Source organism: Tyto alba, unplaced genomic scaffold (assembly GCF_018691265.1).
Source record: "Tyto alba isolate M040663 unplaced genomic scaffold, T.alba_DEE_v4.0 Super-Scaffold_16, whole genome shotgun sequence".
Classification (NCBI taxonomy): domain Eukaryota; kingdom Metazoa; phylum Chordata; class Aves; order Strigiformes; family Tytonidae; genus Tyto; species Tyto alba.
The window spans coordinates 34,684,178-34,711,763 of record NW_024881278.1 but is presented as its reverse complement, the minus strand read 5'-3'; the positions used below and the strand labels follow the sequence as shown (position 1 = coordinate 34,711,763).

At 56.4% G+C, this 27,586-nt stretch overlaps 1 protein-coding gene across 4 annotated transcripts; it reads left to right on the top strand.

Annotated features, from left to right (window-relative positions):
* Positions 1 to 733: 733 nt before the first annotated feature.
* On the top strand, positions 734 to 27,586 carry RRBP1 (ribosome binding protein 1). Of its 4 annotated transcripts, none has more exons than XM_042789278.1 (24): positions 734 to 853; positions 7,430 to 8,131; positions 11,747 to 11,895; positions 12,123 to 12,245; positions 13,229 to 13,381; positions 13,692 to 13,810; positions 14,611 to 14,764; positions 16,123 to 16,261; positions 16,590 to 16,777; positions 16,966 to 17,003; positions 18,744 to 18,834; positions 19,537 to 19,629; positions 19,980 to 20,072; positions 20,184 to 20,264; positions 20,364 to 20,453; positions 20,898 to 20,990; positions 22,465 to 22,536; positions 22,730 to 22,825; positions 23,281 to 23,364; positions 24,524 to 24,625; positions 25,496 to 25,579; positions 26,035 to 26,133; positions 26,628 to 26,771; positions 27,055 to 27,586. In XM_042789278.1, the coding sequence occupies exons 2-24, from the start codon at positions 7,450 to 7,452 to the stop codon at positions 27,091 to 27,093; spliced, it is 3,006 nt and encodes a 1,001-aa protein (XP_042645212.1). In that variant the 5' UTR covers positions 734 to 853; positions 7,430 to 7,449; the 3' UTR covers positions 27,094 to 27,586. The 4 variants fall into 4 exon arrangements, with proteins under 4 accessions (XP_042645212.1, XP_042645210.1, XP_042645208.1 ...); XM_042789275.1 differs by lacking the exon at positions 24,524 to 24,625 and adding an exon at positions 7,204 to 7,273 and having other exon boundaries at positions 749 to 853; positions 16,587 to 16,777; XM_042789276.1 differs by lacking the exon at positions 24,524 to 24,625.

Here is a 27,586-nt window from a genome sequence, read left to right as displayed (position 1 = left end):
TTGTGTGATTTTGGCTGGAAAGCACAGCCGGCGCAATCTCTGTCCGACTGAGCCGGCAGCAAACCTCTGCTCTATCAGCTTGCGGTTGCTGCTTGCTTGGGTGTCTGGGTGCTTGTTTGCTTTCGGAGGCGCATTCCTGGGGAGATGGTCAGAGATGGCTCTCATGTTTTTTTACGGCGCGGGCTGGCAGGGCACAGCACCGCCCAGAGCGCCCTGGCTCTTCCCCAACAGCCCAGGCTAACAGCTGGTCCCTCCCAACCCTTCCCTTTTGATTTCCAAGGTGCTGGGGCTCCCGGATCACTGCCAGACGGCTAACACACACCGGCACCTGAGGAATACACCCCCGGTTTCTTCCGTCGCGCCGCGGGGGGTGCCGGCCGGGCCAGGGTGGCCACCACGCTGGGTGCCACTGGCCACCCGGGGCAGCTCCGGCCACGGGACCCCCGAGCCGGCGGGGGACGGAGCAGCCCCAGCGCCGCTGCGCCGCACCGACGGTGCGCGCCCCGGCAGCCGGGGCTCCCGGCCGGGCTCGGCTCGTTTTCAGGGTGCGGTGCCGGCTCGCCAGCATCCCCGCCTCCCCGGTACCCGCTCGGTACCGGCCCTCCCCGGGCTCTGGGCGGTGCCCCGCGGCCGTGGGGAGGGGCGGGAGACCTTCCCCCCGTGGGGACTCCACGCCCCGCAGTGCCGCCCCGGCCCGGCCCGCCCCGTCGCGCCGAGTGGGCCCCGTGGGCGGCGCGGAGCGGCGGGGCGGGGCGGGGCGGGCCGGGGCGGCCGAGCCCGGCGAGACAGCGGCGGAAAGTGCCACGACTCCACACGGCCGCGGCGGCGAGGCGGGACCGGGACCCGGCCACGGGTGGGTAGGCGGCGGTCACCCTCCCTCCCCCCTTCCCTCTTCCCCGCGTCGCACCGTGGGACACCCTCCCACCCCCCCCACGCACCCCGCGCTGCGAGGGGCACCCCTCCACCCGGCTTCACCCCCCCCCCCCCGCGCTGTCAGTAGACGTGGAGTGGGGGACACCCACACGCGTCCCTGCCGGCGTCGTGTCCCGCGTGGGACCGGGGAAGGGAGGGGGGGATGGGATGGGATGGCGGGTTTGGGGTTTGGCCACGTTTGCGGGCGGGGGGGGGGGGGGGGTCGGGCGGATGAATGGCCCGCGGCGAGGGCGGTGCGGAATGGCGGCCGGGGAGGGGAGGGGAGGGGAGGGGAAGGGCCCCCCCGGGCCCCCCCAGGGCATCGCCGCCTGCCCCGCAGCGCTCAAACCGATCCCCCCCACCCGAGCGCTGTCCTGATGAAATTCATTAATCTGCTTAAGCGCGGTTATAAAAGGTCACAGCTCTCAGCTGGTTGTTCCTTTTTTTTTTTTTTTTTAACTCAACTAAGCTTCCCCCCCCCCCCCCGAATAAAAAAATCCCTCCCAGCACTGGAAGCCCCCCGGCCGCATGGGGTCCAGCGATGCCCAAAGCATTTGGAGAGAAGTATCCACCCAATAAGTCGAGACACCCCCCCCCCCCCCGTCCGGGCCTTGGGGGGCTTTCCAAAGTGGATACCGCCAGCTTCCCGGTGGGTTTGCCGGCGGGACACCCCACTCCTTGCCCCATGGGAAACCCCACCGGGACACCCCGCCAGGACACCCCACTCCTGGGACACCCCACCGGGACACCCCGCTCCTCGCCCGTGCCTGCACACGTGGCCGGGCACCACGGAGGAGCCTCCCCGCCGTGAGGTGTCAGCTGTGCTCCGCAGCATCGGCCTCCGCGCACCCGCGTGGGGGGAGCGGCTGGAGGGAGGGGGGCGAGGTGGCTGCCCCCCGGGTGTGAGCCCCGAGCAGCGGCGGGGGCCGGCAGCGGAACACCGCTGGGGGCTGGGGAGGGGAGAGAAAACTTGGGCTAGCTGCTGCCGAGATTAGCCACGCTGCAGCCGTGGTACAGCGCTGTTACGCTCTTCTTGTGTATATATTTATTTTATTTTCTGCCTTCTCTTTTCACTCCGAGGCTTAGGAGGGGAGCTGGCAGCAGTGCCAAGGGCCCCGGCTGCTGCAAGAGCTAATGGAGCGCTAAGACACGTTCAATTAAGTTGAGCTATAACTGTTGACTGTCGGTGCAGCAGCTGATCGGGAGTTGCTGCGTAGAGTAACGCACGCTGCCAGGCGGCTGGAAATGCACAGTCACTTATGCAGAACATGGATTTAAACAAGTGGCTGCTGGGGACGCCGGCAGGGTCTGCTCGGGGCGCGTGGGCTTTTTCTCATTTGTTTTTAATTTTTGTCTACCGCAACAGGGTGGAGAAAGAAACCCCAGGGTAAGTGTCTGGTGATTGGCTTTTATCTGCTGGCAGTCCCGCTGCCAGGCTGCCCTGCTGTCGGCAGGATCAGGCCTCCTAGTTCCCTCTCCCTCCTTTGTGCTGGAGGAACACTGGTCCCGTCCATGTCCCTGCCCCTGTGCTGCCTTTTGGCCTGGGAAATGGCAGAGCAGGGGCAGGGAAGAAGACCAGACCTCATTTCTTTGAACCACAGGCCAGGCGCTGCCTGCCCCAACCAGCGGCTGGTCCTTTAGGTGCTGCCTGCTTCTCGCCCTGACGACCCAGGAGATAATTTTGCCTTTCAGAAAAAGCCGAAACATTTCTTCCTGGAAACTTGTGTGTTTGGTCAGCCAGCTTCGACTCACCTGGATATATGTGTTTAGGGAAGGGAGAGCTTTTTATTTTTTTTTTAATTTTTTTAAACCTGCTGGGAAGTGCTGTAGAGGAAGGGGAGCTGCAGGTGTTTTGCAGGCGAGTGTTGCTGTGGGCTATGCAGAGCCTGGCTGCAGGAACCCAGTTCTCTCTTTCTCGGCCCTCCAACATCCCATCACCTCTTCTTCTCTATTGTTGTGACCTCAGATGCCATCTTGGCACCATGGCAAAGTGCAGGCTTTGGATTGCAGGGCGAGCAGTGTTCTGCTTGCAAAGAGCATCTTTTCCCATCTGTAGCACCTATCCAGTCCAGGCGGAGGTAACAGATGTTTTCCTTTGGCAGTGTAAAGAAATAAGGTTTCTGTAGTTATTACACAACCTGTCTCTTCCTTTGCCCGCCTGACTGATTTAAACCAGGGTTGACGGAGGGCCAAGTAACAAAGATACTGAATTCCTGCGAATTTCGTGGAGGTGATTGCAAAGGGCAGGAAAGGCTGAAGAGGTGGGAAGGCTCTAACCTGGCTTTTGACACTTACCTGTCTCTGTAAAATGCGACCACAAGACACTGAGCACGGCCCCGGTGCCATCACGCTGCGAGTGTGGGGGTTGATTTGTCCTGGAAATTGTTTGGTGCTGAAAAGCCATCAAGGCTGAGTGCTTTACTGTTTTGCTTCCTTAGGGTGAGTTGGACTTTTGCTCGGGGCAAACAGAGGTGACCGCATGTGCGGGATGGTGAACGAGGTCAGGTCTCCTGGGCCTTTTTCTGGGATGTTGGGAAATCCGATAAATAAGGAGAAAAAGCCACAGGAATGGAGGAGTTGGAGCACAGTGTTTCAGCTGGCTCCTTTGCATGAGAAAGCCAAGTAAATACCAGTTGTCCATCTTATTCCTGTTCTGATGGTGGTGGAAAGCTTTATCTGAACAAACTGTTTTGGGGAAGGAGTTTGCATATAGAGATCTTTGATGGTTTCCACTCTTTTGGCTGGGTGGGGAGTAGAAGATGATCCTGCTCAAGCAACTTCACGTGGGTAAATGTGCTCAGTGTTGGATGTGAACTTGATTTTTTGAACGTGGACTCTGATAGCTGGTGGTGTTCCTGCACCTGTTAGGCACACAACCCTCTCCCAAAGCAGCCTGGGCATTAGATTGAAAAATGCAGTCGTAGGGACGAAGTCCTGTGGAGGAACAGAAGGTGCAGAGGGGAGGGTGCTGAAGCCTTCCAGCCTCTTCAAAACCCGGCTGTTGAGCCGAACCTACACATGCGAAACTACCCAGAAGCACAGGTAAATTCAGCGCCCTGTTTTTCTGTGTCCTGGCTAAGGCTTGGTGCGGGTGGGGAGCGTGGAGGGCTTTCCTGCCGGCAGGCAAGGCGTGCGAGCTCCTGCCACCGCACTCACTGTGTCCTGCTGCGCAAATCCAGGAGCAAACTTCCAGCCCCGCGACGGGCGCAGGGCGGCGAGGCCAGGAAATGCCAAGGCAGAGCTTTGCTCCTGGTGCTGACGCCGCGGCGCGTGGCTTCTTGCATTTATGCATCAGGAAATTCCCAGAGGAAGACTTTTCCTTATCCCCCAAATGCCAGAGCCAGCCTGGTTTGATTTAAGCGTGCGTGGTAGCGTGCTGCCTGCCCCTGTCGTTGCACCACCGGAGCGATAGGCTCTTCCCTGAATGAGTTGTTGGGCTGGTCTGTGCCAGGTCTCGGCCGCAGGAGGAACTTTACTGGTAGAACTTGCTCCTTGGAGTCCGCGCCAGGGCTGCCAGGGCTGGCCCTGCGCCGCAGGCTGCGGGGCAGGAGCACTGAGGCAGGACCCGAGTTTCCCTTCGCCGTGATCGCGCCGCTGGGAGCAGTTGCTGCCTGGTTGCTGGGTATCTCTCCCTCTTCGTTTCGGATTTTCTCCTGGCACGCTTGACCTTGGGAACAGCACGGGGTTTCTCTGGCCCAGCAGCGGGAGCTTGCGAATGGCCCATGTGAGCATCTTGGCTGCTTTCACCAGCGCCAGCTGCGGCGCCGGCTCCTCCAGCAGGTCCACAGCTCCTCGAGGTTACCGCTCGGGGCTGCGTTTTTCTTGTGTTGGTTTTGTTTTGGAGGGGGTTGTTGGTGGTTTTGTTTTTTTGGTTGGGGTTTTTTTTTTTTTTTTTTTGGTTTAGCTAGGAAGAACTTTAGTGCTAATCTGCGTCGTTATCTCACCCTGGCTGTAAAGGCTGAGAGGAGGCAAGGTACAGGCAGTTTTTACGGCAGCGGGGCTGGGTGAGGCTGCCTGGGGGGGAGAGGGAGCGTGGGGCTCAAACACCCTTCGTGTAAGGGCTTAGGAAGGGGACACACACAACAGCAGTGCAGGGTGAGATGTGGGGCAGACAGAGGTTCTTTCACCTCCACCTCTCTCACCTCACCGCTCCGGTTTCTTCATAATAATGACCTCTTCTCTCATCTCTCCTCTCTGCACGCTGCATGCCTCTGTAGTGGAGGTTTGGGGTTTTTCCTCCGTTCCCATCCTCTGTGGGCTCCATCCAGCTGCTTCTGGAGGTGGCAGTAGCAGCTGGTGGGCTTGGAGCACATTTGCCAGCCCTTGGTGATGCCCTTGCCCTAAGCTGGAACGTCAAACTTTTATCCAAATCTGAAGCCGGGGCAGTGTGAGGTGACGAAGGGTTTATTTTTACCGATGTGTCAAGGTTTCTGGGTGAAGAATGCGGGTTGCCTCGTTCTGCCCCTAAAACAGCTCCTGGGTGCTTTGGCGTAGCCCTAAAACCAGCCCAAGGTTGTGGGTATGTGTTCTCCAGCCCTACTTTTTCTTTACTGCCAGGGAGAGGAAATCCAGCCCTTTTCACCCTCCAGGTTAGGAGTAATCTGTCTGTCCTGGTGGGAACCATCCCAAAGTGATGCTACCTAGTCAGAAGGGAGCGACTTGGCACAAGGTGTGCTGGGGTAGAGCAGTTTAAATCCCAAATGGCTGTGAAATAGCGATGCCTGTAGTATCAGCTGGAATCTCGAGCGGTGCCCCGGGGTAGAAAGTTGGCTCTGGCAGGGGAGGCTGGTTCCAGCTGGCGTTGGCAGCCCTCCTGCCTGCCAGCTCTCTCCTGCTTCGTCCGTGGTGCTTGGAGAGGCAGGCAGGGCGAGCTGGGCTGCTGGCTAAAGCATCCTTCCCTGGGCAGGGGGGTATCTCCAGCGGGAGATGGCTGCTTTGCAGCTCCTTCCAGCTCTGCACCCCCTGCTCGGGTGTTGGAGGAGAGTTTTTCATTGCACTGTCACCCTCTGAATACAGGGGCAGCTTTGAGCTGCAGATTCAGCTGTGGGTTTGCTGCTCCAGCTGTTAGAAAGGAAAAGGCTCTGAGGTCTTTCCCTGTGAGCGCTGAGGTTTTGAAAAGATGCTGATCTCCTTGTTTTATTCTTATTTTTGCCTCCTCCCCTTCCAGCCCCTCCCTCCCTCCTCAACCCACAGCCTCTTAAAGAGGAAATTTTATAATGTTTACAGTTAAGAGTGAGGATGGGAACTTCTGATAGCTGAGGACTTTCTGCATTTTCCTGATTATGCTTTGAGGCACAATGATGAGAAACCGTAGCCTGGCACCTCCTGGAAAGTGCCCCTCCATGGATTAACTGCCTGACTTCAGCATCTGGGGGTTCGCGAGCCCAGTGGGGATGATGCCCTGATGGGAGAAACATGTGAGTGGGCCAGCAGGGAAGAGATTGGCTTTGAGACTCAGGAGAGGGTTCAGCGAACAATTAAGAAGAGTGGAGACAGCAGTGCCTTTCTCTGTGTGTGTCAGTGCCCTGCCTGCCAGGTCTCAGAGCAGGCGGTACAGTCTCCGTTGCTGCTCCTTGTGTTGCTGATGCTCCGTTGCTGCTCCAGCTGAGGCTGGAGAGGAGGGCAGGAGAGACCTCATGGCTGGCTTGCCTGCCAGCTAATAGCAGACGTGGAAAGAGAAGTGCCACATCCAGCACTCAATTTGCAAGTCTTACTTCTTCCTGTGGGCATCTGCTGGGGAGATGAGATAATTTGTGACTGTGTCTTTTTCTCTGTAAGCTTGAACTTACGACTTTTATTGGCATCTGCACCTCAAGGAAGTGGTCGTGACCTGGTTCTCCGTGTGGTGTATGTGCAGGCAGCAGCATTGTCTCTCTTCCCTGTGAACTGGGAGCAGCTACCCAGTGGGACACAGTCACCATGTGTCCTTGCCACCAGGCCGGCCAGAAACCAGCAGTGCTACAGGGTGCAGGTGGCGAAGGGAGAAGGCCAGGGCTACTGCAAAATCTGGGGGAAGCTCTCCTGCACATGCTTTCTCCTTCCAGGTGGATGTTTTATTCCAAAGCTGAGAGCTGAATGTGCATCTGGGTGCGATGGAAAGGCTAGGTGCTCCAGGGAGAGCCCAGATCTTGGCCAACCTGCACCAAACTGTCTGCGGAGGGGCTCTCCTACTGCCTTGGGGATGCAGCGTCGTGCAAAGCCATCATGTGATGGGTAGTTGCTCATGGCTGTCTGTGATCAAATCCCTTTATTTTTCTTCCCCTTCTTTGGTTCTTCTGGAGATTGCTACAGCCAGTGAAATCAACTGCTGTGGTACAACTGGACTGCGTTGGCAGCATAGCAGAGGAGCACAAACTTCAGGGTGCGTAGACAAGTGGCCTTCCCCAGGGGTGTGTGAATCTTGAACGTTTTCAGTGCACAATGCCGTTTGGTGACACAAATAAAGATCTCTGCTCAGAGAGGCCATTGCATTGTTGTTTTTCTCCCCCCCACTAACTGTTGTTCTGGTGTCTTGCAGGCACAGACGAATAAGGCAGGATGGATGTGTACGACCCTCAGACGCTGGGTGTTATGGTCTTTGGAGGTTTTATGGTGATATCAGCCATCGGGATCTTCCTGGTGTCCACCTTCTCTATGAAGGAGACGTCTTATGAGGAGGCCTTGGCCAAGCAACGTAAAGAACTGGAGAAGACCCAGCAGCAGAAAATAGAGAAAAAGAAGAAGGAGAAACCTGTTGAGAAAAAAGGAAAAGCAAAGAAAAAGGAAGAGAAACCTAATGGAAAGATCCCAGAGCAGCAGCTGGCTCAGGAAGCGATGGACTCTCCCAAGGATGTGGTTCCCGAGCCTGTGGTGGTGCCTGAGCCCGTAGCTGTGGAGTCTTCAATTGCAGCGGTGTCAGTGGCCCCCCAGGAAAAGGAGAAACCTGCTCCATCACCTAAGGAGAAGAGGAAGAAGGAGAAGAAAGTGGCAAAAGTAGAGCCTGCTCCTAGTCCGGTGTTGGCTTCGCCTCCTGTCAGTGTCCCCAAAAGTTCTTCTGTCTTGGAGGTGACCCCTAAGGAGGTGCCTGTGGTGGCCGTGCCACCAGTCGGCACACAGCAAAGTGCTCCAGTTGTCAGCTCCCTTGCCATCAAGAAAACCGATGCTCTTCCGACCCCTGAGGAACAGAAGCATGATGGACCTGCCAAGAAGAAGGCTGCATCCAAGAAGAAGAGCGAGCCAGGTAAGGCCAAATTCTTCTGCCTACGGTCCCGCTGAGTAAGCCAGCAGGGCATCTTGCTGCTGTTAAAACAGAGCGATCCCATTCTGAGATCTCTTTGTCGTTCTTCAGTGTCACTTCTTCAGAGCAGCGGTAGAAAGGCCGTCTCTGGGGAGACGGACCACGTGTGCCAAGGGGAAGGTGCGTTGAAAAAGCCGGTGCTGGCCTGTAGTTCTCTCTGGGGGGAAGCAGAGGTGAAGTAAAGTTTATTGACTTGTTTTCACCCCTGCTTGGTGCTTAGCTCCTTGGCCCAGCACGCAGATGTTGGAGAATTACACGCTCATCTTGGGTTTGCTGTTGCGTTGCAGGTCTCTGAGCAGATCTGCGCATCGAGGATGAACGGGAGGTGTGTGTACCTGTCCTGGGAGAGGGGGTGGCTGCCAAGGTGCTGGACATCTGGGTGGGAAGTCAAGATGAGGTGTTTTCCCCCTCCACCCCTGATTATTAAAAGTACACAGGAGCTTTTCTGCTCTTCTTCAATGGGGTGGTGCTAGAGTTTCCTTCTTCAGTGGAGATTAAAAACTGCCTAATGGAGGAGAGGGGATTGAAGGTGTTTTATACTGCAGGGGACAGTTAGAGGGAAGTAACTTTGGATATGTCACAGGGAAGGGAAAACTTGCCAGTCATTGTTCATGCCTCACTTGACTGACGCGGATTAAAGAAAGTGGTCCTGAACCCTTCAGGGTGTAAATAGGTGTAGGGAGGGGAGAAACAGTCCTGTAGCTGGATTCTTGCCTCTCGTTGCACCAACAAGAACAGTTTGAGTTTTATTTTTGGTTAAGTGATAATTGCAGGCACTAAAACTGTGAGTACTTTCAGACCTGTAGAAGTGTTCCCATATGGACACGTGGGAGAAATCTCTCAGGCATTCTCAGATATGTGGTGTGGTGCGCACAGGTTTTGTTTCTTTCTTTATTTACAACAAAACTAAGCGAACAAAATGACACTCCTACTAGATAGCCTTCTCCAGCACATCCAAACCTAGGCGGCTGTGTGACCTGGCAATTTCCACACCCATGTTTTGGAAAAGAGAGCCTGCTATTCAGCAGGACATTTTGCGGCCGCTGTTCTCCAAGGTTGGATTAAAACCCTTGTATCTTATCCTCTGAGGAAATGATTTTACTAAATAGCATCTCCACATCGTGATGAGGTGTGAAACAGTCTGAGCAGCTGCTCCTGGAGGGTATTGCAGCCGTGCTGCTGGGGAGACTGGAGGTGGCTGGTTTGGCACGTGCACGCAGGGCTGCGCTTCTCTGACACTGAGAAACGTGGCCCTAAACCCAAGCTGTAACAGCTGAAGGAATGCGGATGGGAGATGGACTCTTAGTGCTTGTCGATTGGGAGTTTTTCTGGCTGCTCTGAACATCCACTCGTTTGGGTGTGAAGTGCTGATCCTTCACATCTTAAAAGCCAAGAGTGATGTCTTAGCTGCTCCTGTGGGATTTTCAAAGGAAAGCTCTCAGTAGTATTTGCGCCACAGAGCTGGCTGCAGTTTGACCAAGGTATTGTGGGCAGCCTCTCGGCAGCTGTAGTCTCTCCTCCTTAAAGGCAGAAGCAACAAATTATCCCGTGGCAGGTAAAAATGGGTGTTTCAAGACATGTGCTTGGCACCGAAACAGATGGCAAACCTGACAAGAGCGGCTTGGGGTATTTTTCTGTTGTGTGGTTCGTTTTTAGCCTCCTGCATCCCACAAAAACTTGCTTGCAAGTGACTAGTGTGTGTACTTGGATCGCCGGTCGCTCGTGATCTGTGACAGCAGGAGTCCTGCTCTCCCGTGAGGCGCACGCGGGTGCCCGGTCTGGGCTGCAGCCTGGGGTCTGGGGCTCGGCGCAAGGGCCACCCGTGTCCCCCGTGTCCTGCTGGGTTTGAGAAGCAGCTCCTCAGGCCCTGTGTCCCTGCCGTGCTTCCCCGTGGCAGCTTTGCCGGGCAGCTGCTTCTTGTGTTGTCGCTTCCTTCGGTGAGGTGTGAGGTTTTGGACGCCACCAGTGGGCTAGGCTTTCTTTTGCCATGGCTTGGCGGGCTGCCTCAGCCCCGTTTGCCAGCTGCAAGGTGGGGTTTGTGATGGGCGAGCCTGACTTGTGCAACGCTGCTGGGAGATGGGCGAAATTTCGCTCAGTGGGTCCCTCCACCCAGCGGGACCGGGCCGGGGGATGTGAAGTGTTGGTGCTGCATCCCTGCTGTTGCCAGCGTGAGTCAAGTGCGAGCCAAGCTCTTGTGCCCTGGTCGCCCAGGAGAGCGGAGCTGCCCCGGCTGCGCTGCTGGGACGTGGCCGCTGCTGGTGGTGCAGAGTGCTGCTGCCGGGGCTCGGGGCTGCCATCCCAAATGGATCTAGCAGACATCGGGAGCAAACGGAGCGTGCCGGAGCTGCTGGGCGCTCCCGGGCTCCGTTGCAGCGGCGGGTTGATGGTGACCGGCTGCCAGACACCCACCCAGCCGCTCTCTCCCTCCCCCTCCGCGACACGGTGGGAGAGAAAATGAGATGGGGAAGCTCATGGGTTGGGATAGAGACAGGGCGATCGCTCAGAATTTACTATCACAGGCAAAACAGGCTCGACTTGGGATAAACTAATTTATTGCCAATTAAAATAGATGAGAGGGAGAGACAAAACTAAAACAAGACCTTCCCCTGCTGCCCTTTTTCCCAGGCTTGACTTCACTCCTTCCCTTCCTACTCCTCCGCCTCCCTGCCCGGAGTGGCACAGGGGGATGGGGACTGAGCTCAGTCCATGACAGCTCCTCTCTGCCACTCCTTCTTCCTCAGACCTTTCCTCTGCTCCAGCGAGGCTGCAGCCCTTTGGGATGAACCTGCTCCAGCACAGGCTCCTCGCCTGCAGCACCTCCTCCTCCTTCTCTGACCTTGATGCTTGGAGGGTCCGAGCTCTGTGTTCAAGAGACCCTGATACTAATGGCTTTAGAGGCTCTGGATCAACCAGAGCCCAAACTGATACTTCTTTTGGGATTTTTTAGGCAAATAAGACCACTGGGCATAGGCACTGCGCAGGAACTGCTAAATCACTGCCTGCCACCCTCCATCGTGGCCATGTGCACTGTGGTCCTACAACAGCATTGTGACCCCTGACGCCCCTTGGCTGTCCTGGGGTAGCGGAGGGGCAGGGCAAGGGTTGGAGTCGTGTTGTTCCCTTAGCAGGGAGCTGGAGCAAACCCGCCCGGTGAAAGGCAGGAGATGGGCTTGCCGCGCTCCGCATCGCTGGCAGCGCTGTGTGGGGTGACGTCCCCCAGCAAAGTTGGCTCCCGGTGCGGCCCAGCTTCTGATGCCCGATGTCTCCGCTCCCTGCCGTCGGCAAAGCATGCCCAGCTCCCGCTGCGGGTCGCTCAGCTTGACGGAGGGCTGTGGCAGGGTGGTGGGACCAGTGGTAGAGCTGGCTGAAGAAGCACACACGTGTGGTGAGTGTTGTCTCCAGCACTTCTCATACTGCGCTCAGTGAGCGAGGGATCAGACTCAACTGGGATGGATGCTGGTTTGAAATGGCAGTTGCAGGGCTGAAGCCAACTGAGATGATGCTCCTCAGCTCTGCCGTCGGCTTGAGTGGTCCCAACCCCTCCTTCCTCCTCCCTAGCACCCGCGGACTCGGATGGGCCCCTCTACCTGCCCTACAAGACGCTCGTGTCCACCGTCAGCAGCATGGTGTTCAGTGAGGGGGAGGCCCAGCAGCTTATCGAGATCCTGACGGAGAAGGCGGGCATCGTCCAGGACACGTGGCACACGGTAGGACCGTCGGGGCCGCCGGCCGCCGGGGCTCTGCCGAGCCTCGGGAGGAGCAGGGGGGAGGGAAGGCACCCTTTTTGCAGGCAGGGTGGCCCCAAAGGCCCATCTTGGAGACCAGAGCTGAATTTTCCCCTGGAGCGCAGGGCAGGATCCCTAACGCGTGTGAGGTGGAGGGGGGTGGGTCTGGAGGTGGTGGTCCCCGCTGATGTGCCACCCTGCACTGGCAGGCCACGCAGAAGGGTGACCCGGTCGCTGTTCTGAAACGGCAGCTGGAAGAGAAGGAGAAGCAGCTTTCCGCCGAGCAGGAGGATGCGGCCGCTGCCAGAAACAAGCTCCGGGAGCTGAGCAAGGTAAGTGCCGCACGTGGGCTCTGCTCGTCGTGGCTTGCCGTGTGCCTCCCGCTCCCTCCATCTCATCCCCCTTGGAGGGGAAGCCCAGGGGCTCCCTGGGCCCTTCAGCTTTTTGCTGTTTTCTCCTCTCTTGGTCCATGATCCGGCCTGGGGAAGCAGCAGCCCAGAGAGCTGCAGGGTAGTGCCTCTTAGTAGCCGCAGGAGTAGCAGGGGAAAGCCATTCCTGTCAGAGACTGCACCTCTCTGCTTCTTTAGGGAGGAAAATAAATCCCTTCTTGCCTCTGCCCGGATCCCCTGAGCTGAGGAGGAGGTGGTCAGTCCCTTTTCAAGGAGCCTGATCCTACCTACAGCCCCCTTCTCTGGCTCAGCCCCCTGTGTCCCAGACCCCCGCCACACCTCCTACCTTGCAGCCAGCAGAATCCAGCAGCCGGGAGTCGGGGCAGGGTCTGCCGGCGGGCAGGAGAGGGCAAAGCCACCCTGTGCACTTGGGCAGGGGCAGAGCCACTCCATGCCCTCGGGCATTGTGCTAAACCCTCTGTCTGTGCAGACCGCACAGGGCGGCAGCACGGCGTTGCTCGCCCAGCCGACGGAGCATCCCTGCCTTGGCAGGGGGTGGAAACTGGGTTTAGTTCTGGTTCGGTTCGGTTTTCTTTTCATTTTCCTGCTTTGCCCCAAACTTTGTGATGTTTTTGATCCTGGAGGGGGGCGGGGGGGGGGAGGGTGGGAAGTAAAATTCCAGGCTGTCTGACTCCTTTCTCTTAGCTGGCCCAATGTGGAACAACAGTGGCATCCAGTGGCCACAGAGCCCAAAACAAAATGCAGGAGGAAATGTAAGTGCTAAACGGCGTAGCTGGGCATGGGGGCAGCTCTGAAAGGGCTGAACTTTTAAAGTCTTCTGAGCTAGGAGGCCACTGGTTTTGCATCCCCTTCAAGCGGGGAAACGCGTGCGCTGAGGACTAACGGGGTGACTTCTCTCCTCGAAGGAGCTGGCGGCCGAGCGAGCCAAGGCGGCGGCCGTGGAGGCCAAGCTGAAGGAGCAGCTCCTCTCCCGCGAGCGGGAGATCGCGGCGGTGCAGGCACGCATGCAGGCCAGCTACCAGGACCACGTCAGCGAAACGCAGCAGCTCCAGGGCAAGGTGAGCCCTGCAGCTTCCTCCTCCGGCTGCGGGGTGGCTTTTGGTGGCAGATATGTGGTCTTCTGGAGAAGACGGACGTGTGCGAGGGGACCAGAGCTTCGGGGAGGGGCGAGACCCTGCGATGCTCCTGGACCGGGGTGCTGGAGGGAGAAGGGGCGTGTGGGAGCATCCCCGTGGGATGTCCCGTCACTGGGGCTGTCAGCACCAGCAGGCAGCCCCCTGTGTTGCCAGTCCCTTTTGCTCATCGGGTGGGCTTCATGGGAAGAGCAAAGGAGCCGGTGGCAGCGTTAACCCCATTGGATTCCTCTAGATCCGGACCCTGCAGGAGCAGCTGGAGAATGGCCCCAACACGCAGCTGGCTCGCCTGCAACAGGAGAACTCCATCCTGAGGGACGCCCTCAACCAAGCCACCAGCCAGACAGAGAGCAAGTAAGCCCAGGGCAGGGGGCAGAGCCCGGGGCTGCCCTCTGGCAGACCCCGGGGCTGGTTGTCCTTTGGGTTTGGCCACCTCCTTTCTTGAAGGCGCTTCTGCAGACAGCCCAGCTAGCTGGAGGTAGAGGAGGGAGTGAGGAAGAGCTTGCCAAATGGCTTTTGTGGGGCCTGGCAGGGGAAACAAGGATGTTCTTCCCAAGTGGAAGGGCAGGGGGAACCCTCTCTGCTGTGGGGTCACCTGTGCTGATGCGAGAGCCAACAGGCAGTGGAGGTGGGGAGGGGGGACCAGAAGGGGCTGCGGCGTTCCCCCCCCTTAGGGGAGCTCACACTCTCAAACTTCAGAAGAAATGCAACTGGCTCTTTGGTGGGAGTGATGCTACAGAGAACCGAGACCTGACCGGTGTGTGCAGAACAAATAGGAACTGGGTAGAATTCCATACTCCTTTTTATAGGAAGTCTGAAACGGCTGGTGATTAACAACAGTCAGATAATTACAGAGCGGACTCCAGCTGCTTAGAGCGCTTCCTCTTGTGTCTGGGAACATAGATCCTGGCATCCTCTACTTCATGAGAAAGGAATGTCTCCTGTGATTGAAATGCAGCTTTCAAAAGTGATTTGTCAGCTCTTTCCACCCCCTCCCCTAAGGACCAGGCTTGTCCTAGAAACAGGCAAATGCAACTGTTTGAGATGTTTCAAGTCCTGTACGAGGCCCACGGGAGGATGTGTTCCCTCCTAGGTAACATCAGAGGTGCTTGATTGGCCTGCAGGCTAAAATAACCCTACTTCTCTTGGTGCAGGCAAAATGCTGAGCTGGCCAAGTTACGGCAAGAGTGCAACAAGCTGATGAAAGAGTTGTCTGAGAAATCGGAGGTGCTGCAGCAAGAGGAGCAGCAGAAGAAGAGCTGGGAGATCAAAGCAGCGGCCTCGGAGAAGCAGATGGAGCAGCTGCAGGTCAGGCAGGCGCCCGCAAACCCTCTCCACTCACAGAGATGGGGCGGGTGGCTAAATCGCATGGGCTCTGTGGACCTGGCGATGGGAAGAGCTCGGAGGGAGGTGACTGTCCACAGTTGGAAAGCAAGCTGCCTTGCAGACCTCTTAATTGCCTCCCCGCCATTAGTTTGTCACATGCGATGCACTCTTTGTGCAGCACCACCAGCAAAACCCAAGGAGCACCATGCCCAGGTTGAAGCCACTCTTCTCCCTCAGCTGTGAAGCTCACGAGCCTGGTGAGAAGGTGTGTGTGGGAAGCCTTGATGGTGCACGGTGCTGGGTGGTACCCTAAGGCAAGAGAGGAAACCCACTGGTCCCCACCAGCCTTATTTTTTCAGGTGCCTGAGGATGCCGATCTCCTTTTGGTGGGCTGTTTTGTGCCCCTGAGGCTTTTGCAGGCGAGGAGCAAGGGGAATGACGTTGGGTGCACAGCTGGTGTGAAGGCAGAAGCCGCCTTCCTGGTTCACAGCACCAGCTTCTAGGCTTCCTTTCAGGAGAGCTTCTCCAGGGCTTGCTGCACACCTTCATGCTAATTAATCATGCTAGCTGGAAGGCTTTAAAGCCAGTGACGTGTTTAAGGTGCCGGGGAGAATATGCTCCACAGTAACACCTGGGGCTCTGAACTGAGGATAGGGGGTCAAACCCTCAAAAAAAGGAGAGGTCCTGCTTTCTTGGTAGTTCTGGAAGCATCACTCAGAGATGGGGCTGCTGGTTTACCTTCTCCTGTCCCCTCCATGCAAAGCAGTGTTTCTCTGTCTGTAAGGGTGTGACTCACACCCATAGAGCTGCTGGTTTGCAGCACACTCCTTGTCGTCCTCTGCCTTCCCCCTCGAAGTGCCTGCCTTGGCCAGGCCTCTTCCTCACTGCTTTCTAAGATGGAAAAAAAAAAAAAAAAAAAAAAATCTTCCCTGGCCCAAACCGCACAGAAATTTCCTCCATGTGTGGAAACACGTGGCTGGGTGTCTCCGTCCTGCTAAGCACCGTGGCAGTACCTCTCCCTGCTGGGCTGAGGCTGTGTGTTAAGACCAGGGCTTTAAGAGGTTTTTCAGAGCTTTGCTCTCTAGGGGAGAGGATGGCCATGGTCTTGGCCTAGAACCGAGACATTCAGGTGTTGTCTGCTTCCCACTTGAGGGCTGGCCCATGATAAAACGCGAGTGCAGGGCAAGATGCTTTGTGCACAGGGGGAGCGTGGGGGAAGGATGACATAAACCCTCCCAAAGCACAGCTTAAAAATAACACTATGCGACACATGGAGCTTTGCTTCAAATTGGCCGGGGTGCCTGGCATGCTATGGAAAGCCTTCTCTTCCTGCTGTGCAGGCTTCCCAAAGGGAGGTGGAGGCGACGCTGCAGAAGAGGCTGGATGAAGTAAGCAACGAGCTCCGCAAGACCCAGACCAGCTACAAAAGCTTGTTAGCAGACACAGAAAAGGCCAAAGGACAGCAGCAGAGCGTTGCTGGTGAGGACCTTGGACTGGCGCGGGGAGAGCTGTGGGGCAGACATGGAACTTTCAGGGCTGGGTGCTTGATGGGGCTGGTTGGGGCAGGACCAGCCTGGTGTCAGCGTGAGCAAGACGCGGGGCTGGTCCATGGCCCTGTCCTAGGATGCCACTCCAGTGCCTCTCTCCTGTGCTGTCCTGCATCCCTGCCTGCACTTCCCGTGCCTCCTGAAAGCATCCATGGCCAGGCCGTCTTTGGCCAAGAGTCCTGCTTGAGCAGGGCAGGGTGAGGAGTCTCCAAATTTGTTTGCACCTACCTTACTGTGTGTCTCACGCCTTCCTCCAGCAGAACTGCAGGCCAAGCTGCTGAGCTCCGAAGCGGAGGTTAAAAGCAAGCTGCTGGAGCTGGACAACGTGAAGGGGAAACTGCAGGATGCCAGTTTGGAGAATACAAAGCTCTTGGAGAGGGTCAAGTCCATTGAAGCTCTGCTGGAGGCAGGCCAAATGAGGGAAGCAGAAAAAGACAGAGACTTGCAGGTTGTGTGCTCGTTTAATTGGGGTGAGAGGAGTAGAGGGGATTACACCACTCAGACAGGTGGTTTTGTGCTGTATTAACACAGTACCTGTGTTATCTTTGCTCTGGGATTCCCTCTGGGATGCCGCAGAAAGGGCTGACCTGCACCATGTGCCCAGGGCAGGTGACGAAAGTGCTTTCTCTCTTTCAGGCAGCCAATGAAGCAGAAATGAAGCAGCTGCAGTCCAGGTGGGTCTGGGTGCACGTGGAGACTCCTGCAGCACCTCTAGCTTGCTGTCCGTGTGTCCCCGGCTTCCGTGGGCGAGGGCTTCTGTTAGGCAGGTCTTGGAGACTGTGAAGCTGGGAAGAGAAGGTCAATCCTGGCCAACACGGCTGTTTAAAATATTAATTGGCTCCAGCGCTGGCCCCAAATAACAGCCAGTCCATTCTGAAACAAGGCACGTGGAGGCTGAGCGGGCTGGTGGAGCAGTAGGTTTTGGTGGTGTTGGTACTGAGGGTGAGATGTCTCTGATCCAAGCCCCTGCCCAAAGCTGGGTGTCGTGGTTTGGGCCTGATCGGCACCCAACCCCCGCAGCTGGTCACCCTCCCTTCCCCCTCCCCGCCTGGGGATTAGAGGGGGGAAGGGAGACTCGCAGGCTGAGATAAGAACAGTTCAATAATGGCAATAAAACGAGAACAATAACAATGATAGGAGGCAAACAAAAAGAAATATATAACCAGGCAATGCACACTGTAATTGCTCCCCACCCGCTGACCAATCCCCAGCCCGTTCCCAGCCAGCGACCCCGAGATACCAAGATCCCACAATTGCAATCCCAGAAGCGAGAGAGAGAGCTCCTTCCCGACCCCCCCTCCTCTATACAGTGAGCATGACGTGCCATGATATGGAATATTTCACTGGCCAGTTTGGGTCAGGTGCTGTGGCCGTGCTCCCCCCCTGCTCCCTGTGCCCTTGCGCACGGGCAGGACACGGGGAGCCGGAGAGTCCTTGAAGTCTCAGCAGCAGCTGAAAACATCAGTGTGCTATCAGCATTCTTCTCATACCAAACCCAAAGCTAAATCCAAAACACAGCACTCATCTCGTCCCTGAAAAGGAATATTATCTCTATTTCAGCCCAAACCAAGACACTGGGCCAACCAGAGGAGGTTTTTTGGGGATGTTTTCAGGTATCTCCAAGGATGGAGCTTCGTCACCTCTCTGGGTGCCTGTTCCAGTGTTTCACAGCATCTTTTCCCCCCCTGGTGCAGAAAGGTTTCCTGGCATTTAGTTGGAGTTTCCCGTGTCACGACTCAGGCCTGTTGCCTCTTGTCCATGTGCTGGGCACCTCTGAGAATGCTCAGGCTCTGCACTGGGGGTGGATTTCTCAGATCCCCCCCATTGCCAGTGAGCACCTGGCATTCCTCTAAAGGAGGGCAGCCGTTCAGTTGTCCTGGCACCCCAAGAGACTTGGGTGGTTCTTGTCAAGGACCTGAACCTTCCTTGGTCTGCTTAAGCTGAGGCTCCCTTCAGGGCAGATGGTGGATCTGAGGGTGTGGAGGGAAGCTGCAGGCTCTCGGGCATCTAGTTGGCAGCCCTGATTTATGCTTACTCAAGCTAGTGGGATGCTGCTCTCAAAATGCAGAGCTGTGGGCTATCTCAGCCTAACGAGCTGTGGATGGGAATGTGTTGGGACCTTTCCCAGTTGTGGAAGCTGGAATTTCTGGCCTTTGAATCAGGGTACTTCTTCCTCTTGTCCTGGGTGTACAGTCAGCCGGCTACTCCACTTGCTTGTTACTGCTGATAAGCCAGCAGAAAGCTCGTTCCCACTCCAGCATTGCCATGGTTTTTAGTCCCACACCTTTCTCCTCCTGCGGTGTGTAGCTCCTGGAGCAGACCAGGATAGGAAGAGCTGCTGTCCCCTTCCTGACAGCTCCCTACCTGACAGGGTGGTGGAGGCTGAGGCTCACTCCTGCATCCTGTTCTTCCAGGCTCCAGGAGAAGACAGACCAGCTCTCGTCCTTGGAAAGGGAAGCCACGGAGCTGCGGGAGCTGGTGGAGCAACAGAAGGCAAAAAACAATGTACGTGTGTGAAGCAGGCTTGGCTTTTGCTGCTCACGTTTTTTTCCTCCAAAACCCAGCTCTCTGGGGTTTGAATGACAGCCCAGTGTAGTTGGCTACTGATGGCTCCGTGGTGCAGCCAGAGGCTCTTCCAGCCCCACAAAGCACTGGAGGCATTGCCTCGTCTGCTGGAGAGCAGGAATCCCCGCGGCAGGCTGAACAGCTCTAGCTGATGGCTGCCTGGGTGGAGGTGTCTGTCCCCTGTTCTCGTGGGAGATTTAGGACCTGGTAAGCCAGGGACATCCTACCCCAACAGGGTCAAGGCAATACCTGAGCTCAGGTCCCTCCCACCTCATTGCTTCTCTGCTCCTTATCCATCTACTGCAAGGTGATACCAGTTTTATGGAGGCAACCTTGCAGCCCTCTGTTTGGCCTCTGTCCTCTCCAGGCAGCTCTAGGCATCCTGAGGGCTGCTTCTGGAGCTCCTGCCTCCATCCAGCTCTGCTCCCTCAAGGCCACCACCTGAGTGATGAGGTGCACTGGGCCTCTGCAAGGATGGAGGGGAAAGGGGCACGCGTGGGACGGAAGACCCTTGACAAAATCAACGGGCTGCTGCCCGCTTTCCTGAGTGGAGGCTTCGAAATCCTCCGCAGTACCAACAAGCATCTTGGTGGCCTGTGGCACGATGTGTGGCTTATTGCCATCTGTGTGTGGTCTCGGCAGGACCTTCGCGAGAAGAACTGGAAAGCGATGGAGGCGTTGACCACGGTGGAGAAGGTGTGCGAGGAAAAACTACTTGCTGCTACAAAAGCAAAGGTAAGCCTGGCACTTCTCTCTAGTGATGATGGTGGTGTAAGGAAAACGTGCAGGCCTCCTCGAGCCACCAGAGATGCTCGGCTCCTCTTAGGAGGCTCAACCCTCCTGCCAGCTTCTCCAGAGTTTGTCTTGAGGGCCGTGGATGACTGGTAGGGGTCATGGTCAGAACCAGGAAGATGAGTGGACTGGAAGGGACATTTTTGTGGTTCCCAGCAGCAGCAGTTTTCTCTGTTAGCTGGTTTTCCCATGCCAGCTTGCCCCTGTAGGCACAGGAAAGCAGGATGGGTACTGTCAGCCTGACCGGCAGGCGCCCAAGACCTCCATCCCATCCCAGTTTGTCCCCCTTGCAGGAGGAGCTGGCTCAGCAGCTGGAGACGCTGCAGACGCGAACCAAGCAGACGCTGCTCTCTGCCCTCCCCGGAGTCGCCACGTCCTCGCAGCAGGTGGGCACGGGCTTTCTCAGGCCCCCGCAGAGCCCCCACCACATGGGAAGGACAGACATCGAAGTGTCCTTTCTCTCCATTGGCCTCTTTTTTTTTTTTTTCCGAACCCAGGATTATGACACGTGGCTACAAGAGTTTAAGGAGAAAACTGTGGATGTGCTAAAGCAGCAGACAGTTGCAACAGAGCCTCCGGTAAGCGGAGGGGCTGGAAAGTGGAGGGGCGAGGGATTGCCTGAGGGTCACTCATTTCTTTTCCTCATCTCTTTCTCCATCCGTTCCCTCTCTTTTCAGGATTCAGCACTTAAATTAAAAGAGGCAGAGGAAGCGCAAAGCACTTTACAATCAGAATGTGATCAGTATAGAGCTATCCTTGCAGAGACGGTAAGTTGCAGCCCTTTGCACCGTGTTGGTTTTCCACTAGAAACACCTCCTGAGAGGTCTGCTGGCAGCCCAGGCTGCCTGTGGGCTCATGGTGGGCGTCCCACACTCAGGGTGTTGTGAGGCTGCTGTGTGGAAGACTGTTTGCCGGCGCAACAGGGGAACAGGAGGAATCTGAATTTCTAGAGCCCTGCTTCAGCCTAATTGTGTTGGAAACCTTCCTGGTGGTGGTGGGATGTGGCACAGCAAGGGCTCTGGTGAGCAGGGAGGTTGAGCCGGCCTAGGAACTGGGAGCCACTAGCCCCACCTGGGGCACCTAATTCTGTCACCCATTCTTTGGCCCATCTCATTGGAGAGGCGTTGGGTGTTCCAGAGCTTCCAGCCCTGACACTGCTCGGCTTGGGAGGGCTGGAAGAGGTTTGGGCTCAGCTGAGGCTCTGCCAACAGGAAGGGATGCTGCGAGACCTGCAGAAGAGTGTGGAGGAGGAGGAGCAGGTGTGGAAAGCAAAGCTCACGGCGTCTGAAGAGGAACTCCAGAAGGTAGGTGTTTGGGGCACTCCTGGGTTTGCCGCTCGTGGAGCAGAGTGATTGTTGGCTATAAATCAGGTGGTGACACTAGCTGTTCTGCCAACCTTGAACTCTGAGGCAGGGGAACTTTCTCTTCTCCCTACATCCACCCCTCCTGTCACCAAACCAGCAGACAAGAAGCCTACCTCCCGTAGGAGCTAGGCCTCTCTTCCTCCTGGATCCCACCTCCCTGCCTGGTGCTGGCCTACACCCTGCCAGTGGGGCTGGAGAAGCGGTTCCAGCTCCAGGAAACCACGTCACCACTTCAGTAATCCAAGCTTCGGTGCTTGGAAATAGGGCTGAGCCCTCCTGGTGGGAGCTGGCTTGACGGGAGGAGAGCACGTGCAGGGTTCTTGGACTCCCACTTTCCGAAGAACTCGGCTTGCTCTCAAAGCCCAGGTTGACCTTGGCATTTGTTGAGCCTTCAGCAAGGAGCTGAGGTCCAAGCCACGTACTGCACATAGCTTTGGGTCCAGCTGCCTGTCGAGTTCTGGGCACTGCTCTTCCTAGTTAAAAAGCCAGCCGGCAGCTGCTAGAGAGCCGCTGTTGCCCAGGATTTTGGTGGGGAGCATGTTCCGTGAGCTCTCGTGACATAGCTGGAGTCTAGGAGAACTTGGCTGGCCGTGCCTTTTCTGCAGAGCCGACTTAAGTTACCTCCTCCCTCTTGAACGCGGAACTGAGATGAAGCTACTTTCCACAGTCCAGCTGCTCCCCCCATCCATGACACGGGGTTTTGAAGTTAACTGGGGCTGCAGGGAGGTGGGGGGAGCTCTTGTACAAGAGATCTTTGATTTCCCAGCCGGTTGCTGGCTCCTGCAGCACCAGCGCTGCCGAGGGCTGGTGTAGGATTGCACAGGGATGACGTGGCTGCTGGGAGTGTGCTGGCAGCAGGGCGTGCGTGATGGGATGAACGTCTGGTGGCTGGGGTAGGTCTCAGAGCAGTCCTGCCTCTCTGTGGAGAAGAGGTGAATTCCTCCTTTCCAAAAAATTCAGCAACTGTGGAGGCCTCTTCAAAAATCAGCCCACATTTAAATGCAAGCTCCATGCCTTTTCTGGTGGCTTGGCTTCTCTTATTAGCAAAGCCCATGACACCTCATTGAAAAGTCTGCCTTGCTACTTCCAAACCGAAGGCACGTTCAGTAGGAAACTTGCACCAAGTCTGGCACCAGTTTCTCGGGTGTTGAAAGCTGACGGCAGCCAACTCAAGTCCTGCAGGCAGAAGTTCTTACCTTGCTCCATGATTTACAGTCTGGGCTTTGTTGGACTCGGAGCTCCTGCTCTGCAGGCTGTGGGGCTCTGCTTTGGTGTCAGGTCTCTTCTGCTCTAGGGTACAGGATGAAGTGGGAGAGGTGGGAATGAAACAGTGGCCGGGTTTGGGTTGAATGAAGGATGCTCAGTGGCCATGTGAGATGCCGTCCACTGACTTTCTCTGATCCTTCTGGCTTAGTCACAACTCCAGCTGAGATCGCTTGAAGACATGGTGGAAAAGTTGAAAGCAGATCTGCAGAGCACAGATCAGGTAGGGCTGTCTGGGTACCGGAGAAGGTCCTCTCGCGGGTGCCAGAGGGATGCGTATTGTCTGGGCTGAGTGGGGACCCATCTCCTGACTTCCTGACTTGCCCTGGGGAAGGCAGGCTTGAACCACGGGGTGCTTGGGATGTGTTGGATCTCGAACAGTCAACCCCCTCCTGCTTTCGTCCCTTTTAATCCAGCTAAAGGAATACACCTCTCTTCTGGAAACGCAACTGGAAAATCACTTAGAGACAGCCAGCTCTGAACGCCAAAACTACACAAAAGAAGTGGAAGTCGTAAGTGTGGTGGCCATTGCCTCCTTAAACGCTTTTTTCTTCCAAGCCTGACTCTACCACCCATCTGTGTTTCGGGAATTTGGGGAGTGCCCCGGGGATCTGCAGCTTCGCAAAGCGGGAGAAAGCAACACGCAGAGGCATTTGCTCCAGTCTGGGTTGTAGATACCTAAAGTCAGGAGATAGGTCGGCAAGGTGATGGGACAGGGAGAGCTGTATGGACGTGCTGCCCACCCCTCCCCGGTGGCCTGGGGGGTTTCTGTGGCTCGGGTGAGACGGAGCTGTCTCGTGGCCATCTCTCTCTCTGAGCAGGCATCAACAGTCAGGCTAGCAAGGGATGCCATTGTGGCCTCTTGCTTGCATCATAAAAATGATGGTTCCTTGGGCCAAAGGGCTCCAAAACCAAGTGCATAAATGGACTTTTTTTTTTTTTTTTTTTCTTTCTTCCTTCTTGACAGTTGAGGCAGCTCCTGTCGGAGTCCCAGGAGGAGCTGGAGGCAGCGAAGACGGAAACGCAGAAGCAGAGCAAGGAGCTGGCCCTGGTAAGGGGGGGCCCTGCTGGGACCTTGCTGCTCCGCCTGGGGCCGGTTTGCAAACCCAGCTGTGGGGTGGCACCCTCCCCGCGGGCTCGGGGAGGGGAGGAAGGCACAGCCAGCGCGCGGGGGAGCCTGGTGCTGCCAGCTACCAGGCTGATCCAGCTGCCAGAGGGGATGTTTGCGGTGCAGGAGGAGAATTTTCATCTGCTGGCCTTTCCTGCCATGATGAGGGTGGGGAAGGAAGGGAGAGCAGCGAGGCTTGCCGCAACCTGACGTGTAGCAGAAAAGTCCAACTGCCCCACCCCTGGACACTGGTTACCCCACCACCACCCTGGGGCAGGGGTTGGGGTGCCCTAAGCATCCACCCATCCACCTCCGGATAGGAGGACTAAGGCTGTGCCCTCCGTGTGTAGGGATCTCTCGGGGAACTAACGATGGCGCTGGGTTTCTGCAGGTAAGTGGGGGAGGCGGCTGGGATACGGAACCAGGAGAGCTAAGACCTGCCAAAACCATGAGGGCTTTTGGTTTTGAACCCACACTTTGACTGTGAGAGGCTCCGGAGATTGTTTTTTAAAAAAACCCCCGATGGTACCACTAGCTTGCAGAGCCACTCTGAGGGGAGTGAGCCGGGCGTATGGTTTCCCTCGGGTGCTGTGACTCTTCCCAGCCTTGCAGCTCAGCGAGCCGATTCAGCCCCTTGCCCTCGAGGTAATGTGGTGCGGGGTTGTCATTAGCCTTGATCTCAGAAGCACGGAACACGTTTGTGTTCATCCCATGTCCTTCCCTTTCTCCTGGGTGAGGCACGCTGTTCGCTTGCAGCATGACTGCCGATGCTGCGGCGATGCAGGATGGAGCTCTGGGTGTAACTGGGGGGTGGGGAAGGGTCGGGGGGGTGGGCAAGGAAACCAAGGTGCTGAGTGAGCAGAGGAGAGCAGACGAGGTGAGAGCGTGGGCTCTGTACCCCTAGGAGCTGTCGTGCCTCAAGCTGCCCAGCTCAGGCACTACCATCCTGCGTCTAGCAGACACTGAGGTGGTTTTCCAAACATTTCAGCTCCTGTGCAAAGCAAAAAAGCTGGCAAACTTTATCAATAGGTCCTTGTGAGCCTTGTAACGGCTGCGGTGTGGGGATGTGTAACTGAGCCAGGCTTGCTGGTACTCCTTCCAGGTCAGGCAGCAGTTGAGTGAGATGAAGAGCCGTGTAGAGGATGGAGAAGTAGTGGGGTTACAAGCTGATCCAAGCAAGCCTGCACCCCTTGAGGTTAGGGTGGTGAGACTGCTGCCCAGGGAGGCACTGACTCTTAACCACGTCCCGTGTCCTGTTTCAATGTCTCTAACTGCATGGAGAACTGCACATGGCTTTGCTCGGGGCTGTCGCGGCTGTGCTGGCTCCTGTTCTGTGTGCTGGGGGGGAGCCACCCCCCGGCCCCTTCAACCACACGTCCTGTTCCCTGCTGGGAACACGTTGCCGGCCAGCTTTCACCGGGCTGTTCCCTCTGGGAGCCCTCCATCACAGCATCAGGCTGGCAGGGTTTTGGGGGAGGCAGGCAAGGAATGCTGCGAGCCCTTGGGCCAACACTGCCTCGTCGCAATGCCCTGCTGGGCTCGGGGCTTGGGGCTCCTTAGAGGAAGGGGACACCCCAGCAGAGATGCACCGGGATCCCTTCCCAGCTGGTAGGGGTTAGGATTACAGAGGATCCGTAAATCTTGCTGGAGCTGGGCTGAGGGCATTAGCAGTGGCTGTTCCCTTTCAGGCAAATGCCTGGCGCCGGTGGCAGTGCTGCCACGAGCCGGGCTCTGTCTCTCTCCTTTCATCCTGTTAAGGATGGAGCCTTCTAGCCAGGCACGGGGACCTGCCTCTGTTCTGCGATGCCTCTCATCCCAGGTCCCAGCTGGCACTGCCTGAGGAGCAGGCAAAGTTTTGCAATGCAAGGCCAAGCCCTGGGCTCACCATCAGCATCCTCCTGGCTTTTGTGTGGAGAGGGGATGCTGGTACCCACTGCCCTTTGGTGCCTTGGGGAAAGCTTCAGTTTTCATTTCTTCTGTCTAGCCCAGCTTCCTTGGCGGTGTCCCCGCTAGCTCATCTCCTGGGTCTTTTTTCTAATTTTATTTCTGGTATTTTCCCCTTTTCTCCACACAGTTGAAAACCCAGCTGGAGCAAAACGAAACGCTGGTGGAGAAGGAGCAAGTGCTGCGGCAAAAGCTGGTGCTGGAGCTGGAGGAGGTAGGTGTGCGTGAGGAGGGTGCAAAGGTTTGCAAAGTCCTTATCGGTTCTTGGCTGATAATGAAGCCCAAGACTTAATTTGAAAAATGAATTTGAAGGCTTTTCCCCATCCTTGTCTGCATCTCAGGCATTGCCACATTCCCTCACGCATCGAATTCTTGCAGCGTCGCTGGCCCCTCGAATTGCCCCTCTCCCAGTCCCCCCATGTTTTTTACCAGCTCTTGAGGGTTAAGGGCTTCAGCTGGCTTTCATGCTGCTTCTGCCCGTCTTCCTGATGAAAGCTGGATCAACAAAAGCTATACATTGCATCTAGCATCCAACCACCCAGCAGCGGCTGTATAACGTAACTGGGCACCGTGGCAGACCCGCCGGGGCCCGGGGGCTGTGCGGGGAGGTTGCGGGAGGTGCCTGTGTCATTGGCTCATGTGCTTGTTGGGTGTGTGTCCCCCTTCCAGGCCCAGAGCTCAGCGTGCAGTTTGCAAGCAGAGCTGGAAAAGCTGAGACTGGCTGAAAACGCAGCAGCTTCAGACACGGAGGAGGCTCAGCATCTCAAGGTGCCTTGGCTGCCCTGCTCTCTTGTTCTTGGTGTTCAGCCGAGACAGCGAAAGCCGTGTCTGAGTGGGACCAAGGGCATGACTTATCATTCTGGGGTATGGTGGGGTCAGGTGGATTGTTCCCCTGCAGGTAGCTCCCTATCCAGGGCTGGCTGTGAGCTCCAGCGTGGCTGAAGGGTGCAAGTCACAGCCACTTCCATCTGGGTTGGCCAAGGGTGATGCTCTCTCTGAGCAAATGTTCTCACGGGCTGGGATTTTGACGGGCTGGGAAACCATTCTGCTCCCATGAGGTTGTCTCAGCCCATGGCATCTCTGGGGAGCCAGCGTGAGCTGTAGCTGGTAGGGTGGTGCCTGGCCCCTCTGGCGAGGAGGGAGCTGGGTGCTCCTCTGGCTTGTGCAGAGCTGAGGTGACCAGAGGCGTTTTGGAGAGGGGGGAAGGTCACCAGGTGGCAAAGGGAGGCTCGGGCAGACGCCTTCTTTTGATTCCCACATAGGAAAGACTTGAAAAAGAAAAAAAATTGACACAGGACCTGGGCCAGGCAGCAACCAAACTACAGGAGCTATTGAAGGTTACCCAGGACCAGCTGGCCAAAGAGAGAGAAACGGTGAAGAAGTTGAAAGAACAGCTTCAGGAAACGGTACTTGTGGTGGCCACGGCCATCCCCACCCTTGACCCTGGCGGAGACCACGGGGGAGCGCGACTCAGGCAGTGGTTTAAAACCGGAGGCGAGGTGGCACTTGCTGCCGGAAACCTTCTGGATGGCTCTCGAGAAGCCCTAGGACCACACAAGGTGGTGGCCATGGTTCTCCCTGCCCAGAGGGCAAGACCTGGCCCACCTGTGAAATGCTTTGATGCTTGAGCTGCCGCGAGAATAAGGTTGGGATCCAGTTATGTAACCCACCTCTGTTTTCCTTCTCCAGGGGGAAGAGGACAGTTTGAAGGAAGGGACTTCAGTTTGATGAGTCTGTGACCTAGACCTTACTGTTCAACTTACCAAAATGCCTTACACATTCCTAAAAATAAAAATATATCTGAATTTACTATAGATAAAAAATACAAGCCATTAGTGACCCAAAACCTAGTTTTGAAACTTTTAAAAAAAAAATGTACAAAAAACCCCCCAACCAGTAAACACTGCAGGCGTATGTTTGTAAGAAAAATCTTCATACTCTTTTATACAGCCGTTTGTTCCCCAGGGAGCCGCGCCGGCCGCATCGGAGCAGGCGCTGAGGCTTCACCCTCCTGTCGCAACAGAATGTGTGAAAAGGGAAGACTGTGTTTGTACATCAACTGGTGCAATTTTTTTTTTATTATTATTTTTCATTTTTGGAGTGAAAGAAGTGTGAAAGTAAGACCCACCATGGGAGGAAGCCTCGCTGATGGGTGGCTCTTGGCACGTTAGCCTTTTGTGTATTTCTGGGTGTCGATGCAATTAAAATGGCGTAGTGAAAA